Below are 17,806 nucleotides of genomic sequence, written 5' to 3'. Positions count from 1 at the left end.
TTAATGTCAAATTAGGGCACTAATGACTCTATTCTATGCAGCTGGGAGTATGAGTGAAGAAATGTACTTTGTTTTTCCTCCTAAAATAATTTCAGAAATATTCTAGTTAAAATATTTTAATTTTTAAATAAATATTTTAAAATGCAAAAATCCCTGAGTCATCTAATCTAACGGGCCTGGAACAGGCAAAGAAACACTGATATTTTTAGGTTTTTGGTATACTCTGCAGCTGCTGTGTTTACATTTGTGAGTTTTTCTTCTGAGTGTTGTGCAAGAAGCTGTCTATATTTCTGTGCAAGAAAATCTTTAAAATTGATCTCAGTATGTAAAGATGAGCTATGGATCCTTCTAATAATAAAATTACAGGTGTGGTCATCTAATGTTATAAACAAGATAGAGTTTGTAGGGAAGAAGGGGTACTATTTTTGTTAGATCAGTTTTCATAGGCAGAATTCCAGAGTTCCATTTAATTCAGATAGAAGCAGCAGACTTAATACAGCTTGAATCCTGCTACTCTGTGTTTGGTTTAAATATGTTAATCAGATAGCATGGACTATTGAATTCAGTTTTTGGGAATACCTTTTCTATAGGGTGACCAAGGCCAGGTAGGACCACAGGGCCCACCAGGACCACCAGGACCAAGCCATCAAGGAAGGCAGGTAAGTCTACATTTTGGACATGTAATGAGCATTGGCATAAAGTTTTCATTTTATATTTTATCAGAGCTCTTATTTTAATGTAAAGACATTAAAAATCTCATCGTGATTTATTATTTTCAAAAGTATCAAACTAATTTTTAAGCAAAGCTTGTAAATACAACTGATTTTGGCTGATTTGAATGGTCTTAGAATCAAGCAAATGTAAATTTGGTCTAATCTGCATAATAATTTGCATAGGAGGTAAATCAGATAGCATTGCTTTGGCAGTGATATACATAAGAATTTTACAAGGCTAAGTACCTATCAATTCTGAATGTCAAGTCCTTTGTAACTTGAACACACCCTTTAGCAGTTGATAAACTGAAACATTCCAAAAGATCTTCTTGGTTCTGTTAATTTTGGAAGGAAGATTTCTTATAAAGATAAGATAAAATTGTTATTAACTGAAAGATGGGCTTGCGGTGATTTTCAGATGTGGAAGAGTGTAATGCACTAAAATTCACTTATTTTGCTTTATAGGGTGCACAGGGTCCACCAGGAAACCCTGGGGCAAAAGGCTCTCGAGGTTCTGGTTGGCCAGGACCAAAGGTAATGGTTCAGACATTGTTTTTTAAAAGCAGCGCTGTCACAAAACAGTATTTATCTTTTCCAGTCTTTTCAAAAAGCCTGGAAATGTGTTTGATGAGAAGAAAATGTAACTTTCTGGGAGATAATAATTCCTTTTGAATCTTAGAAAGAAAGCCATCCATGTTATCAAGATCTTCTCCAAATGGAATATATGGCTTCTACCTGCTTAGAATTAGCCCTTAGCCTTTGTGAAAATGAATTTCTGTTTCTAAAGCAACACATATTTTTAAGAAGAGGATATTTCAGACATCTTTGTGTCCAATGAGTTTGGTGCCACATATAGGCTGTGTTCAAGTAAATCATTTTACCAGTTTAGCTTTAGTTCACTGATGGTTTCGAGACTTCAGGCTAATTCCACCACACCTTCAGCCTGGCCTTCAGCCTTCGATGGTTGACGTAAGAAAGAAACAAAACCAAAGACAGAAAGACTGGGACAGAAAAAAGAAATAAAGTGTACCTAGCTGACCCTGCACTGCAGAAGGAGGGAAAGCTGGAAGAGAACACAAAAGTGAGGAAAACAATTATTGCTGTGAAAGCCCAGGCCTCTAGTGGTACAGTGTCAGGTGAACACTGTCAGACGAGGAAAGGGGAATTGCTGAAATATGACAAGACCAAATGGAATGAACTGATGAACTGTAAATCAGGAGTGTTCTTAGTAATCACCTTGATTTTTAAAGGGAAGATATTAGTCAGTGTAGAAAAAGCATGAGAAAACCAGTAATTTTATTCTGGGTATAATTTTGAGATGTAAGCAGCAGTTAAAGTAGCAATATTTAATATTAATGTAGAGAAAAATAGGCACCTGTGAAACATGTTATGTGGTAGGCCAGTTCTCTTCAGGTGATAAAGCAAAATTGAAAAATGGAATTCCTATCTCTTTAACTGTTTTAGAACTACAGGAGGAAAGAATTAGAAGGCTAAAACTTTCGCTTAAGCAGGACCTCTGATTTTTCTTTATTTGGACTAATTTTTCATTCAGGGACCAAGGAGTTTTTGAGGTAGTCCTGTAAAGTAAAAAATAAAATGCTTTGAAGCATAAGGAATAAAGTTGGAGTGATTCACTTCGACTTTCTGCCCACAGCAGGGTTAAATAAAATAGATGCAGTCCTACAAGTTACAGAGGATTTTAAAGAACATTATTTTCCAGTTGAAATCTTGACCACTTAGGATCATAGAACTGTAGAATGTCACCACATCCTCCTCTCTCAGTAAGCAGCTAATTAAATTGTGCAAAAGTCAATGAAGCCAAAGTGTGTTTCTCTATTAAACTAAAGACTTTTTGTTGCTAGGGTGAACCAGGTACAGCTGGACAAAAAGGAGAACCAGGACTTCCAGGAATTAGCTCATCGGGAATTAAAGTGAGCCTGCTTTTATTTTTAATTGTTCTTTACATGGTCTTTTAATTCTTCCACTAATTGCTGATAAACCAAGTAGAAGATTTTTTGGTATAAATGAACTGTGGTCAAAATAAGAAGGAATTTCAGTGAGGGTTGTAAAAGCATTGCCACTACCATAACTGGAACAAAGTTTCCCCCTAAACTTTTCTAAATTAGTGGGGTCTTTCCAGGGCCTGTTAGAAAGGTTGCTAACTCTGTCCCCCTGTTTTTTCTGATGGGAAAAAAAAGCCAGTCTGTGTCAACAGCGTTGTCAGTGTTACTGCCTGTGTGTTGGAAGTGTTGCAAAAAACAAAGCTTTGGCTTCAGATGCCATTTTGGAGACTGTTAACCATATCTTTAATGACTTAAGTAGGGCTTCCAAAATCAGGTAAGGTGGCACATACATCTTATTTTTAATGATTTTTTCCTTGGATCATTAAAGAAATGCTTGACAGGACTGCTTCTTATGAATTCTTTCAACTCCTTCTGGTAAATGTTAAAAGTAATGCCTGGGTAAATTTGTATAAATGATGAGGGGTTAGTGTCCAGTCAATTATTGGACATTTTTGGTTAATCATCCTTTAAGTCCCAGATTTTTGACTTAGCAAGTGAATTATGTTCATATAACATTGTTATTGTGCACAGACTAACAAACAGCATTCAGTCATGGTTTTATTCACTGAATAAATACAAATTTATTTAATACAAGTCCAAGATTTATGAAATAGGTGGGGAACTTGGAGAGAAATTTCAAATACTTACTTATTGGGTATTAAAAATTAGTGTGTCTATATAGTATTTAACTTACTGGAAATAACAACCTTTATTTGAGGAAAAATGCTATTTATCTTTAATTAATATTTTCACAAACTGTTGAATCCATTTTACAGAATAAATGATTTTTTAAAATATGCAGATGTAACAATTTTTTCTTCTTTAAGGGAGCTACAGGTCTTCCAGGAACCCCAGGAGAGAAGGGGGTGAAGGGAGAGAAAGGATTGACAGGGAACAAGGTAAGGAAATATATTTTACCACATGTAAAAGGTGTACTAAAAGGGTGATGAAGGAAGAACAGAATATTTGCAGGTTTGCAGTGGAGTTCACCCTTGAGGAAAGCATATGCCAATACTTTTGCCAGGGATAAGGAACTGGGTGAGATATGTCCAACAAACTCTACTTACAGTGGTTACCAGATGAATGAGCAACTGAGCTGCAGGCAAGCAGCCCTGGCTTTTGTGGGTAACTAACTACTGTCACATGTCACAATCTCCTTGGAGAGCAGACAGCTCATGGCTTTAGCCTGTTCCTCGTGGTCTGCTCAGGTCTTTCCTGACTGAGGAGTAATGCTGCACCCGTGGGACTTAGGGCATCTCACAGGTGCTGAGCTGTGGCTGCAAGCTGCCAGCTGTGGTGCAGGACCCTGCACAAACAGCTGAACCCAGGGCTCTTTGTTCTCAAGGGAAACTCTGAGGATCTCGGAGAAACTCCACCACATTTGGAAAAAGAAGCATACATTTCAAAATGGTGGACAGTAATTTAGAGGGGTGCAAAGCAGAGTGGCCAAAATAGTAATTTTAGAGAAAATTAAATTAAAGCTTTTAATTGTACTCTTTATCAAATGAATGAGCCACTGAGTAGGCAAAAGTCAGTGCTTTGCATTTTTGACTGCTGCTGAGATTCCAGGTGCCTCCATACAGCTACTGTGCAACTCTTTCAAGAGGGTAGCAGCTGGCTGACATGTAGAATTGATAAACTAAGCATAATTTGGAGTAAGAAAATCAGCATTTTTGACTGCGGGCTTTAAATCAGAAAATATTTGAATAGTAATAAATATTACTATTAAGAATGCAACTTCACATTTTGGTCACCTAAAAGTGCAATACCAGTCAGACAAGCTCTAGCCTGAAGTGGTAAGCCTTCCACTGTGAGAAAATAATTAGCATTTCTGGTGATACTTAATTATATTTTTTAAATTTGTATCATCCCCTGCTCAAAAAGTAAGATTCCAGTGTATCAGAAGTGCATCAGCATTAAGAGTAAATGTTGGGTTAGAGTTACAGATGTTCAGGCTGGGTTTTTGGTCTTTTCTCTTGCATATTGCCTTTAGTCTGATGATTAATTCTGTTGTCACCTTTCTTGTTGCAAGCCATTGAAGGTAAAAATAGTAGAACTGAGCAGCTACCCTGGGTATTCAGGGCAGTGCACAGAACAGCTGGATGCCTGCAGTAAGTAGCATGGTGATATTACAGCAGTTATTTGCAGGTGTCTCACCATAGTGGGATCCAGACTGATGCCTATCAACAACAGGCTCTGTAATATCCCTTTCATCAACAGTTCAAATCAGAAATGGATTTTAACCTCATTTTAATCTACCTTTCACTCTCTAAATTACCTACAGGTATGCCTATATACTAATCTGGCTTGTATTATGCATAAATGTTTTGTAGGTAATGTTCCTTAATAGAATGTTTTGTGTGGGCTATATTTGAGTTATTTAATGTAATGTTCCTGGCAAATATTTTCAGCCTGTATTGGCCACTGGCTATACATTGGTCTAAAATTGCTTCTCAGAATTGCTCCATCAAGACATTTTCTGTTAAGTTTGCAAGCATTTCTCTTCCTCTTATAAGTATATGCATGGAATCCTTCCTACAAAAGATTGATGTAGTTGCAAATGACACTATTACACATGTCTGTGAAAATAAGGACTATGAATGTAGGAGATTGCAAGGCTTTAAGAGACAGAATACTTTATTCTTTGGAGGAAAAAAAATAACCAGATATTTACTGACATTTTTGGCGAAAGTATTTATGCAAGCATTGTTTCTCATAAGTCTATCAGTAAAATTAACTACATGAAAAGTAATTAATAATTTAATCTCTGTTAGGGGGAAAAGGGAGAAGAAGGTCCAAGAGGCCCACAAGGACCCCCTGGCAAAGGACTTTTAGGTCAAAAGGTATGACTTGATGTGCATGCTGGGGAAATACTACAGACTTTTGTAAGAGTTTGGATTCTGACCTACTTTTTCATTCATTATATCATAAGTATCAATTCTATTTTAACGGATGATTTAGAAGGATTGAAGAGAGAGAGCAATGTGTAGTGTAGCCTGAACAAGTGCAGCAAAACCAGACCCTAAACACAGAGACTAAAGTTAATAGGGCAGTAGAGATTTCCTAAAAATTCAGTACAGAATTTTCATTAAAGTTCAGAACTGACAGATTAGCTTAGTGTGTTGATAGAGAGAGAGAAACTTAGAGAAATTAGAAGAATAGTTAGATATCTTTATATGAAATTAAAAGTCTGGAAATATGTATTAGTAGAGAGACAGCTTTTATCTCCCATTTCATATAATTTGAGACATTTGGGTCACATTCTAGAAATGAGCAGATTTCCTTTGGGGTGGAACATCTAAACGTATCTATGGGTTAATAATTGTTGTTGTGGTTTGGGGTATTTCTGTAGCTGCAGCTGTGAATGAATCTTTACTGTGACTGAAAAAAAAGTTTGTTTTCTTCAGGGTGACCCTGGAGAAAAAGGATCCAAAGGAATGATTGGTCCTAAAGGACTAATAGGCCCAGCTGGACCAAAAGTAAGCTTGTTCTTCCATGGTAATGCTTCTCTTTGCATTTTATTAAAAAAGCTATGAAGCTTATGCAGTGTAAAAATTTCTCAAGCATCTGATGCTTATAGACTTACAGAACAAAGGGAAAGCAGAAATATTTCCATCATCTATCCTAAATGACACAGTAGTCTCAAGGAAAAAAAGAATAGTTAAAGATATAATTATATATAGTTATGCATGAGCACTAGTAAGCTAAACTAAAGTTGTCTGAGTGATTCTAACCATGAGTATTTCTGTTGTAATATTTTGTAAGTGTTGCTCTGAACGTATTATAAGGAAATTTAAATAATATGTGTTCTTGTTATTCCACTGGATTGTAAGCCAGACCAAAAAATTAATTAAAACTTAAAAAATTCAAATACACAGTTCAACCAATAGTTATTTAAAACATTAAATTTAGACCAGCTTTCATAAGAACAATATGTTGATTTAAGTATTTTTTACAATATTGTTTGTTTTGCAGGTAGATCTATATTGTAGTTATTTTTAGTTCAGAAAGTCAAACTCTCTATTAAGTCTGCATTATACCATTGTGTAACAGGGTGATCGTGGAGAGACAGGACCCCCTGGTGTACCTGGACAATCTGTTTGGGGACCTCCTGGACCAAAGGTGACTATCTGATACATATTTCTTAGAGACCACAGATTGGAAATTTCTAGTGTACATTTCTGTCAAAATTAAAAGAATCTGGTTTAAGGAACTTAAAATTCCTTGTTGTAAGAACAAAAATACTGTATTTCAGAAACAGGGGCTATAAAGTATTAAAAATTAACAGTCGGTGTTAGAGGCCAGGACCTTTAACAGCATACTGAACTTGGTACACAATGATTTCCTCCTGAAGCCATTTGTTTAAAAAAACCCAAAAACGTATTATATTTCTGCTTTGGTTGGGTCCCTCCTGTGAAATTAATTAGTTTGAAGTTGGTTTTTTTTCCAAATTTGCCATGTTTTTTGCTTCTTAAAATATGGCATTAAACTCCTGCCAGAATATGTTTATGCAAAGTTCTAAGGTGTTATATGCTGGGTTTTTTTGAGATGAGTGTTTGTATGTCACTTCCAAATGAACAGCTGGCCTGTATGTCCTACTTGAAATGAAATGTCATGTACAAGATAGCTAGGGCTTCATCCATCTCATTTTCTCTATGGGAAAAATGGACTTGAAATATCTGGGACTTGTCCTCTTGAGTAAAATAAGTGGATTCAGCAAAAAAACCTTAACTTTGAAGGTTTTAAAAATATTTGAAAATTCAGTGATATTTGAATAATAAAGTACTTTTGTTACTTAAATTATTCTTGTTATAAAATTCAGTGATAATTAAATAATAAAGTACTCTTGTTACTTAAATAATTCCTGTTATAATATGTCACGTAACTTCAAATTGAGTTGATATTTTTCACCTTTGGTGTTAGTTTTTAGAATCAGGGAATCATTATGCATATTGTATCATTCTGAAGCAATATCATCCCCATTTTTCTTCTTCCTTAAAAATATATATGCCTCACTTCACAAGTACAAGGGAGAGTATGGTATATACAATATATCTGACATATACAGTCTGGCAATAGGACATCACAGAGGGATATTATGAGTTTTGAACTTGCTTGTGCATGGAGGAGAAAAAAAGACAAAAATGCAAAATGCTCAGGGTATTCCTAGAGTAAAAATATAATCATGTAGAAGAAAAAAGGAAGATTGTGAGATGCCCATATCTCCTATATTGGTTTCAAGCCATAATAATGTGACAAACTTTATGTGAGGAGAATACAGGTGACATGATAAAAGACACAACTTGTATGAGGACAAGTTTCATTAAATGTCCTTTCTTTGTGTTTTCCCAGTTACTGTGGCATTTTTAAATAGACAAGTAAGGGAATCAAGGTTGTTCATTAATAAATTCATGCTGAAAAATAATTTTGTGGAGTTCCTTGTCTTTTTACCTATGATTTTATTCTGTTCAGTGCAGTTCATACAACTGTCATAGCAGATGGGTCATTATCCAAAATCAATGAAGTCTGCAGGAGTCTTTTGAAATTCTTCACTAAATTTTAGAGCAGGGCTTATAAGGGCAGTAGCTGCTGGAAAAACCCCAAGCATTTGGGTAATTATAAAATGCAAGTTGATTTTTTAAAAATATCCAAAAGTTTGTCTCTTCAGTTCCATCATAACTTATTTGATTTAAACAAATATCCACTATGTTTTGGACACTTGATCAACAATGTAACAGACTGCACAGGTCTGGTTTATCTTTCAGCTGTGGAAAGTACAATGATAACTGGTGTCAGCAATTGAGAAGACAGACATGATAAATTTCTAATGCAGAGAATGTTTCTCAAAGCTTGGAGTTATTTCTGGGAGTCTGAGGTCTTTTGGGGACATCTCTAAGTATCTGAGATGGTGATTAGTGATTGATAGAGGTCTTACCTCCTGGGTAGCCATGGTTGTGTCCATTGGGAGTTTATTTCTTTTAAGCTACGCCCACATTTGAGGATTGGAGTTTTATTTCCCTTAACAATCATTATGCCGTTATTAATATGGTGACAGTGACATTAGAACGCTGTTTTTTCTAATATTTCTTTGTCATGGTTACAGCTGCTCAGTGGTTTAGAGCATTAGAGCATTTCATTGCATTCCCTAGTGATTGTTTCCTGAAATAGTGGATGCTCTTCTCACTGAGAAATTGCAAGTGTTTCATTGCAACTTTAGATTTTCTTAGTAAGTTCCTTAATGTAGAGTGAAACATCTGTTTCCAAAGTTTAAACACCAGAAGGAGCCAAATTCTGTTCCATGAAGGGTTAACATAAGGAATGTGAGTTCTAAGCCCGATTGCTTTCCCGGAAAGCCACTGACAGAGCTGTTACCAAAGAGTTGAGCTGTGTAATATTTGTGGAAAACTCAAGTTTCTCCCTGAGACTTCAGGCTATGGAACTTGCAATTTTGAAGTGCTGTGCCATTGCACCTATAGGCTTGCTAAACATACTCTGTCTCAGCACTTGTCTTTGAATTTCCTTGCTGTTCTCTTTGTGCTCTGACAGAAACAAGGTTATGCAGCCTGTTTGTGGGCAAAAGCAGGCAGGAGCCAGGTGCATCCGGCCTCTCAAAGTGAATTATGACATTCAACCTTCATCTGACAACTAAAGCCATCAAGTTATTTGTCAAGGTAGAACAAACTCTTTTACACAGCTGGGGAGAAGCAGAAGTGTGAAAGAGGTCAGAATCAAGGTAGTGAAACCTTCCTCTAGAAATGCTGGTTTCATGTTACCTAGCTCAAAAATTGTCTCTGCAAGAAAGAACTGAATACTTGTTCTTCTCTGTAAAACTTTTGAAGTTAAAACTGAATATAGTTAATATAATTCTGAATTTGTTTCTTTTTGCATAGGGGGATCCAGGATACCAGGGACCACCGGGAGATGATGGACTTCCTGGAAATTCAATAATGGGACCAACGGTAGGAGTTTTTAGACAAAAGATAGAAAGTAAATAAGTGTGAGACATATGCAAAACTCCTGTGAAAATATAGACATCACTTGAACCTTTTAAGTAAAGGAATTCACTAATTCTTCAACTTTTCCATCATTCCATGTTACATCTATTTTTAAAATAAACTTATCTTTACAAAGAAGAAACACAAAATTGTATAGATAACTAGTCCAGTGTACCTCACCCTACAACTTCCCATAGGAAGTCTTCATCAGGAACACAGTTCTTCAAATTCACCTCTTCCCCTCTAACACACTTTATATCATATTGTACTTCTGTCACTTGTGATCTGGGCTGCAACTTTCTTTAAGACTTCTGCCACTTCTGATAAGGGAGTATTTCAGGGAAAGGTACCATTCTTATGATCTTTCTTGCAGATTAAAATTGGGAACCTTCTTCAGAAAAGTTTTTTTTTCCTTTACCATGTCTGCACATAAAATATTCTGCTCAATTCCATCACTTCACTTTGTGGAAATATAGAGAATAGACCCAAATTCAGAAATCAATTAGTGTATGCCAACCTATCACAATGTAGCTCAAAGTAAAGCCACTTAATTCAATAGATTTTGCATGATAATGTTTTACCAGTAGTGGTATTTACTCCTGGCTTGACACAGTTCTACCAGTACCTCTACCAGAGGATGCTGAATAGCACATTGAAGCATTCAAAAACTTTTATTTCTGATTTTTGAAAACTCCACATTTCCTTTGTCTATAATATAGACATTTCTTCACTCTATTATTCTTATAAAAAGGAGTGATGAACATGACTTAGTTGTGCAGTCGTATCCTTAATCAATTCGGTTTTGATTATAATAGCTGTTTAATTTCATTTTTAATCACCATGGATGCAAGATTTATGTTTATATACATTTTTTGTTTTTGTTTTGAAAGAGTGCAGAAGCAACTATCTTCATATCATTACTTTGGAAAACTGCTTTAGTGTGGAGGCCCTGTCCTATTAGGGAAACTTCTAGAACATTTCCCCAGAAAAATTTACCACTGCCTTGGAGAATGCCTCACTCCTGAGGGAGAGTCGAAGGGGGCTTCTCCCATGATGCTCTGCAGTGTTATGTTAATCTGCCCTTTCCCCATAGGTCATTGCCTTTTACCCTGCCCTTTGTACTACCCCTGTGCCCCCAAATGATTGGCTGTGACTCCATACATAACCCAGGATCCTGGCCTGTTTGTTTACCTTTTGTCCCTGGACTCCTTTGGCTTGACTCTGCAATAAACCTTGCTGGAGCTCTACACAGAGACCCTTTCCCTCTTTCTTGGCTGACCTAGCTGTGGTGTGAGTGTGGATTGAGTGACTGTACTTGCCCAAGTGGCTTTCTCAGAAGATGCTTTCAAGGAAGGAAGCAGCAAACACCATTCATTTTACCACACTGCTACACTTTAGAACCTGGCCTGGAAAGGCTGGAAAAGCAGATGAATTCATTTAGCAGACTGTCTGTGGCACCAGGGACATTTACTCTCTTACCAGTGCACTGACTTAGAGTGAGTCACTGTGATTTTCTCTTCCAGACACCACAAAACTGTGGGAAGCAGTAATCCCAGAATTGCTTCTAGGCCATTCCTTGTGTGACTGTTTAAAAAGCCCCAACAAAATAATCTGGACTGGAGAACTGTTTCTTGTATAATATTTGGCTGTAGATTTGACCTAAGTAGATTTATAGCATTTATGGTTATGCTACTAATAGCTAGCCCAGACACATGACAAAATCCCAATTCTCACAGAAGAGAATGTGTTAGTATGTATTTGGTATTTACAGTGGCCTGCTGGGATTAAATGAAAACATCTGTTTGGCTGTTTTTTACTGTAGTGAGATTAGAAACAAAACCAGATATGAACCCATGATTTATGTTTTCCTTTCTTGTTAAATAAAAATGTTATCAAACATTTCTGAAACATTTCTTATTTTATTCACAGTTTAAGATCTATGAATATTAAGAATCAGGAAGAGGTGAAATTGAATTTCCATTATAAAGCTATTTATGATCTAGAAGCATGCTGGTAGTTTAAATTTTTACAGACGTGAATCAAAATTCCATCATTTGAAAATTAGGAGACATGAAGAGACATCTTCAAGAGCTGACACAGTTTGAATCTGGTGGTCAACATCTGTTTAAAGTCTCTCAGTGAAACTCTCCCATTGGGTTCAAGAATGGACGTGATTCATACAGGAAAGACCTACTTTATAAAATTTACTTAGGCATAAGGCATGCTTGGATCACTATCTATATTTCATCTAAAGTAATTTCAGGGTTTCATCTTACCCAGAAGATTGAGTCTACCTTGTCTTTCTTCATTTACCTACCTGCTAGCCTAAACCTATGATGTATAACTTAAAACACGTCTTCGATTTTTCTGATAGGACTAAATTGGTTAATAAGAATACATTATTTGTGTCTATGGTAGAGACATTCATGGGACAGGAGATTTTGGCCAAAAGTTTGTTTTAGCTGTATACCCTACTAAAATACAAGCTGGTTTGTTGTCCAGACATGGACATTGTATTCAGACAGACCACGTGCTGAGGTCTGAGCTGCGAACTGGTCTCTCTTCTTGATTTCTTGAAGTATTATATTATTGTAGAAATTTACAGGCACAATGCACAATGAAAGAACGGTTTCCTGTCCCTTGTAGTTTCATTTTCCTTGTTATTTCCTTTTACTGGAGTAGACAGGGAAACATTCGCATATTTGTGTGTAATTATTCTTGAGGATATGTTGTACCTATGTACATCAACAACACTCAAGAAGTTGTTGACAGCTCTCTGCAGCTCTCTTTCATAGAGTGTATCGACATTTCTTGGTTCTGTGGGACAGAGCGAAGGGTGTGCAGTTCTCTCTGTACAGCCACAATATCCATACTGTGCTCAGAGGGACCTACGCTCATCCATGAGGATTTCCCATTGCTGGTGCTCTCACGTGAGCATCTACAGTACAGACCTGCTGCATACCCTCAGAGATGCTTCAAAGCAACATGTTTTCTTCCTGGGTTCTGTGAACAGTCTATTTCAAACTCAGCTAATTTTCTCAAAAAAAAGTCAGGAAAACTCTCACTGGAGTGAGGAAAGAGGAAAAGTTTGCTATTTGCTTCTTGTCTGGCCATGAAAGGAAGCATTGAGGTTTTGCAGATGCACAAACCTTTAGTGGGAGTCGGTGGAAGGGTCAACAGAAGGAGTGATTGTCTCTTGATAAGAGAGCATTTTAGACTGCTCTTTTTCTTATAACTGTTGTATTTCTTTCTTTTCCTACTTTCACTTACAGAATGAAGTTTTGCTTTACTGTATGAGAGAACCAATGTGATTACTTGGAAGTGCAAAATGTGCACATATAACTTAAGGCTGGCATATCATGTTTCAGTATTCTGAATTCAGTTCTTGTTGCTCAAACTTACCCCTAAACTGATAAAAGTTTGTTTTTGAAAATAAATTTAACTTTGTATGGGCTGAATACAAAGTCAATGCTCTGGACATTTCTCTCTGCAACAACAAATCCAGAAATTAACAACTTCCTGATAAGAATTCTTATTCTTCTAAATTTTTAATTAATTCAATTGAAACCACAATAAAAAAAGCATAGCAATTCCTGAACTTTGTGAACAAATTTTAAGAGCTGGTAACTGGTATTCTGTGTTTCCAAAAAGATTTTAAACAGCTTTCTTACATATTTGTTAATATTCTTTATACTGTGATAGTCCAGGTAGTGGCACGATTTCTGACTTCCTGTTTTGTGCTTAGGGGCACCGAGGACTTCCTGGACCACCTGGACCTGAAGGACCAAAAGCTGACAAAGGTGACAAAGGTGAAGCTGTAAGTAGAGTTTTCATTCTGTACTTTGTGTGCAAAAAAAAAAACCCAAACCAACCAAACAAACAAAAAAAAAAAAAAAACAAAAAAAACCCCATCAAAGTTACTATGTGATAGCACAGTATTTAGTTGCTTAGATTTAGTTACCTAACTAAGTGCAGTTAATCATCCTTTAGCTAATTTAAATGTATCGTGGATATTTTGAAGCCCTTTACTGGATACAACAGCAGCTGTACAAGTAGTTGGAACTGGATATAAATGGTTCTCATTTCATTGTCATGAAAGGGATACCATGTAATTCCATAAAAATCTTTATGGCTGCTCATTCATGTTTAAATATAAGCACTGTTTTGAATTATTTTTTCTGCCTCCCTTTTCTTTACTCTTCACTGATCAAGTTTTCTAATACCATCTGCTTGACCAAATTTTGCAGTTCCAGTTCCTTGGATTTTCAGCTGTTTTTTTAACATACTGGGGAGTTAAATCCTCTAATTTGAAGATTTTTTCACCTCTTGCTTTTCTGATGCTTGGCTTCAGAAGGAATTAATATCTGAGTTTTTCAGCAGGCACATCCTATTACAAGGACATATCATCCTAAATTTCAGATACCCAAAACCACATAGACATGTTTGACCAGCCTCTCTCTTTTCCACTAGAAAGTGGAAATACTGTTGCTGTCCTTCAACTACCACATGTCAACTTCCACTAGCACTATTTTCTTTATGTGTCTAATCCAGCTTTATTTCAAACTACAACCATCCCAAGCACTCCTAAATGCACTGAGGTGGGATCTGAGTGCTTCCAAATTCCTACTCAGCTCCAATTTCCTATCATTCAAACTGATGCTGAGAAGGTCCTTTGGGATCAGAATTATTACATGAGGCATTCACTCAGAACTCCTGGTGTAATGCCATGTACCTGACACATTTCATGTTTTTGTGTAATGTGCAATGGTTCTGTTGTGCTGTCTCATGGTAACATCTTTCCCCTGCCATTCTGTGACCCATGAGCTGGAAAGACCAACTTCATAAAGCACTGTCAGACATGGACAGGATTTATGTGGCTAAGTAGGTAGCAGGGTGGTGTGGGAACCCAGAAAATCCCTCTGGCTGTCCAGAAGCCCTGGCATGGAGCCCAAAACACCTGTGGTTTTGATTATGACCTGTGGAGCAAATTACCAACCTTATATGAAGATCAGCAAGCCACAACAGTTTAAGAATATTAGTGAAGTTATCATGGGGCAGAAAAGTAGATTTTAGGGTTTTTGGTATGGGAGTTCAGGAGCAAGATGGAGGGAACTGGGTGTGTCCAGCCTTTTTCCTTCTTCTTGGCCTCCATCTTCTGCTGTGATGTTGGCACTTACAGATTGGGCTAGAGTAGAAGCTCACTGTCTAACGTAGGTGATAGGTATTGGAACATAATTGTAAACATTGGATATGTAGTTTTTATTATTAAGACATAACACTACCCCGGGGGCAGGCAGTGTGCCTGGAACTGTCCTGCTGGGTGGACCTCGGCAGGGCAGGAGAAAATTTTTTATAGATAAGACGCAATAAACAACCTTGAGACCGAGAGCTGAAGAACTCTGACTCCTTCTTCAAGCACCCGGGCTGGGAAAAGAGACTTTTAACAATCTCGGGGTCGCAGCGACCCAGAAAGGCCCCGGGAGGGTGGGTCAAAGCCATCTGCCCTATGAATGCTGAAAGTGAGCCTGGGAATGCCTCCAGCAGTCTGAAAGGCAGCTGAAGGGGCAGATGAATTGAGCAGGGAGGTCAGGAGAAGAGACTACCAAACACAAGTACACACAAATATTTTAGGTTACCTAACTGCTAAATTTAGATCAGTTAGCTCTGGCATTTCAATTGTCTAATGCAGCATATGAATCATGGAGCAATGTCTGCTTTCTCACTGTTTTCCTTGAGCTGAGGATGATGTTGTTAATTCAAGAGTTGTAGTTTTTTCCACCAATCTGAGTCTTTTTAGGTTTCCCTAAAAAGAAATGTGAAGAAATTATCTTCTTTGTTGAAAAACACAAGTACCTTAAGACAACTACTGACCCATGTTTTATTTCTCTGCTGTTCCAGGGACCTCCAGGACCAGCAGGCCCTGCAGGACCAGAAGGACCCAAAGGCGTGGGAGATGCTGGACCAAAGGTATTTGTACAATGGTAGACCAATGCACCTGACTTGTAAACAAGGTAGACATCTTCCAAAAAATGCATTGGACAAGAATGACAAATATATGACAAAATGCTGCATTCTCATCTCCCACTTTTCATTTCTGTTAGAAGAAAAGCTTGTGATAGTCTTTTCTGATGTGACAGAAACTAGTTCTCACTTTATCCTCAGACTGGATACAAATTGGCAGGTTTTCCATACATCCAAAGCCCAGGAAGCTTCTAGATGCTGGTGGAAGTCAGGATCCAACACAAGCACAGTATTGCCTAGTAATTATGCCCTTCCTTTCTCTGGCAGAAGTGTGAGGGATGAGGCCAAAATATGAGTTAAGGGTTACATGGATGTACTGAGATGTCTTTTAAGTTGGATTCCTAAGAGAAGAGCATAAACCTTTATCTAAAATAATTTGGTTTTTTGTTTAGAGACAAAACTCACAAAAAATCCCAAACAAACAAAAAAACTGATAAAGGTATTTGAAGTACAACACTGAAACTCTTCCAAGGTTTTCCATAAGGCACAGAATAGCTAAAGTCTTGTTAAACTATAAGCAGTATGTAACTCACCTAAAAAAATCACATAGCATAGTAATTGTTATGTTATAAAAAGTTGGGAAAAGAAACTTAAGACTAGAGTCATGCAACAAATTGCTTAAAAATATCCCAGAGTGGTTTTATTAATGATTTCCTCATTGCATATGTGAAACAAGAAACAGGCAACCTGTTGCAGAAGGAAGCAAAAGAAATATTGCCCAAAGAAGTTTTTCTCCCAAACAGAAAGAACTTTCAACTTCAGTTCTCTGAATAGGAGAATTTACTTTTAAAATAAACTGCAATAATTAACTTTTTTAATATAAAAAAGTTTTTAATATAAATTAAAACTCTCAAAACATCAAAACTCTCAAAAACATCCACAATAAAGGAAAAATTGAAGGACATTCATTCTTAGAATGACTAGAATTACCACAGGATGGTCCCAATGGCATTGGGATCTGGGAAACTTGGCTTTATGCTTCTCTTTTGAATTAATGCCTGTCAGTACAAGGCATTTCACATCAAGTAATGCAAGAACTAAAAGTGATTTCAATTATGTTATTCAATATAAATTTACAAAAAATGGCTAAACTAGTTAGATTTTTCTGTATGAGACTGTATCTTTCCAAACAGAAATATCAGACTTGCTATTATGTAGTCTTATAGTACATGATTCTTGATACTACAGAAGAACATTTCATTAAAATCCTAGAATCTTGTATGAAATTATCAAGGCAGATATTGATAAAGACTTAACTTATGACTTCAGGATGTCTAGGGGTATCATTGCATCTGAATTGTTCCTTGCTTCCTAAATGCATAATTCTGGAAAATAGTGTTTCCTAATGAAAAGGAATTGGAAAGTCACACTATCAAAAATGATGATCTCCCACTATGATGCCATGGTTGAAGGATTATGAAGTCCAGAAGTGTATATGACAACTTCAGTGGGAATAGAGGGGAGTAATAGAAATAAATTTTAGTTAAATCCAAAATGGAAATAAATAATTTCCTTTTTTAAGTGAAAGGAAATCACTAGAATAATTACAGTGAAATTTCTCACAACTGGGAGTTTTGAAGTCAGTGTTTGTGGCTGTGTTTCTGAAAAGTATCTCAAATATACGGCTATACAGAAATATACGTGGAAAAATCATGGTGCCTGTTTGTTACCAGAGATTCAAAAGTGATTCACAAGTCCATTCTGTTCTTACAACCATGAATTAATGTAAGTGCTGGGACAAGAAACTCTTCAGCTGTATAATTATCAGAAAAGTTCCAACCTAGATCACGAAAGATGGAAGTACAGTATGGAATCATGAAATGCATTGGGGATGAAGGGGTAAAAGTTGTAAAGTAAAAGTAAATATGCCCACTTTTTGCAGTGGTGAACATGGCATCTAATCTTTTTATCACAGTTATTTTTAAATCACTGTAAGTCTTGTGATAAAATAACATATATTTTTAATTAAATCATAGTTAAGCTGTTATATGGCCTTGGGCTAAGACAGGGAGAT

General features: G+C 36.6%; 1 protein-coding gene across 1 annotated transcript in view; it reads left to right on the top strand.

Moving 5' to 3' along the window:
• COL28A1 (collagen type XXVIII alpha 1 chain) overlaps positions 1–17,806 on the top strand; it is a 59,531-nt gene that overhangs the window by 21,786 nt on the left and 19,939 nt on the right. The window contains exons 16-25 of the mRNA XM_005480804.4: positions 591–659; positions 1,179–1,247; positions 2,576–2,644; positions 3,604–3,675; positions 5,551–5,619; positions 6,184–6,255; positions 6,830–6,898; positions 9,667–9,735; positions 13,517–13,588; positions 15,670–15,738. Coding sequence (XP_005480861.2) covers positions 591–659; positions 1,179–1,247; positions 2,576–2,644; positions 3,604–3,675; positions 5,551–5,619; positions 6,184–6,255; positions 6,830–6,898; positions 9,667–9,735; positions 13,517–13,588; positions 15,670–15,738 — 699 coding nt within the window. The remainder of the gene's footprint in view (positions 1–590; positions 660–1,178; positions 1,248–2,575; positions 2,645–3,603; positions 3,676–5,550; positions 5,620–6,183; positions 6,256–6,829; positions 6,899–9,666; positions 9,736–13,516; positions 13,589–15,669; positions 15,739–17,806) is intronic.

This window comes from Zonotrichia albicollis, chromosome 1, assembly GCF_047830755.1.
Source record: "Zonotrichia albicollis isolate bZonAlb1 chromosome 1, bZonAlb1.hap1, whole genome shotgun sequence".
Classification (NCBI taxonomy): Eukaryota; Metazoa; Chordata; class Aves; order Passeriformes; family Passerellidae; genus Zonotrichia; species Zonotrichia albicollis.
This window is presented reverse-complemented; position numbering and strand designations above follow the sequence as displayed.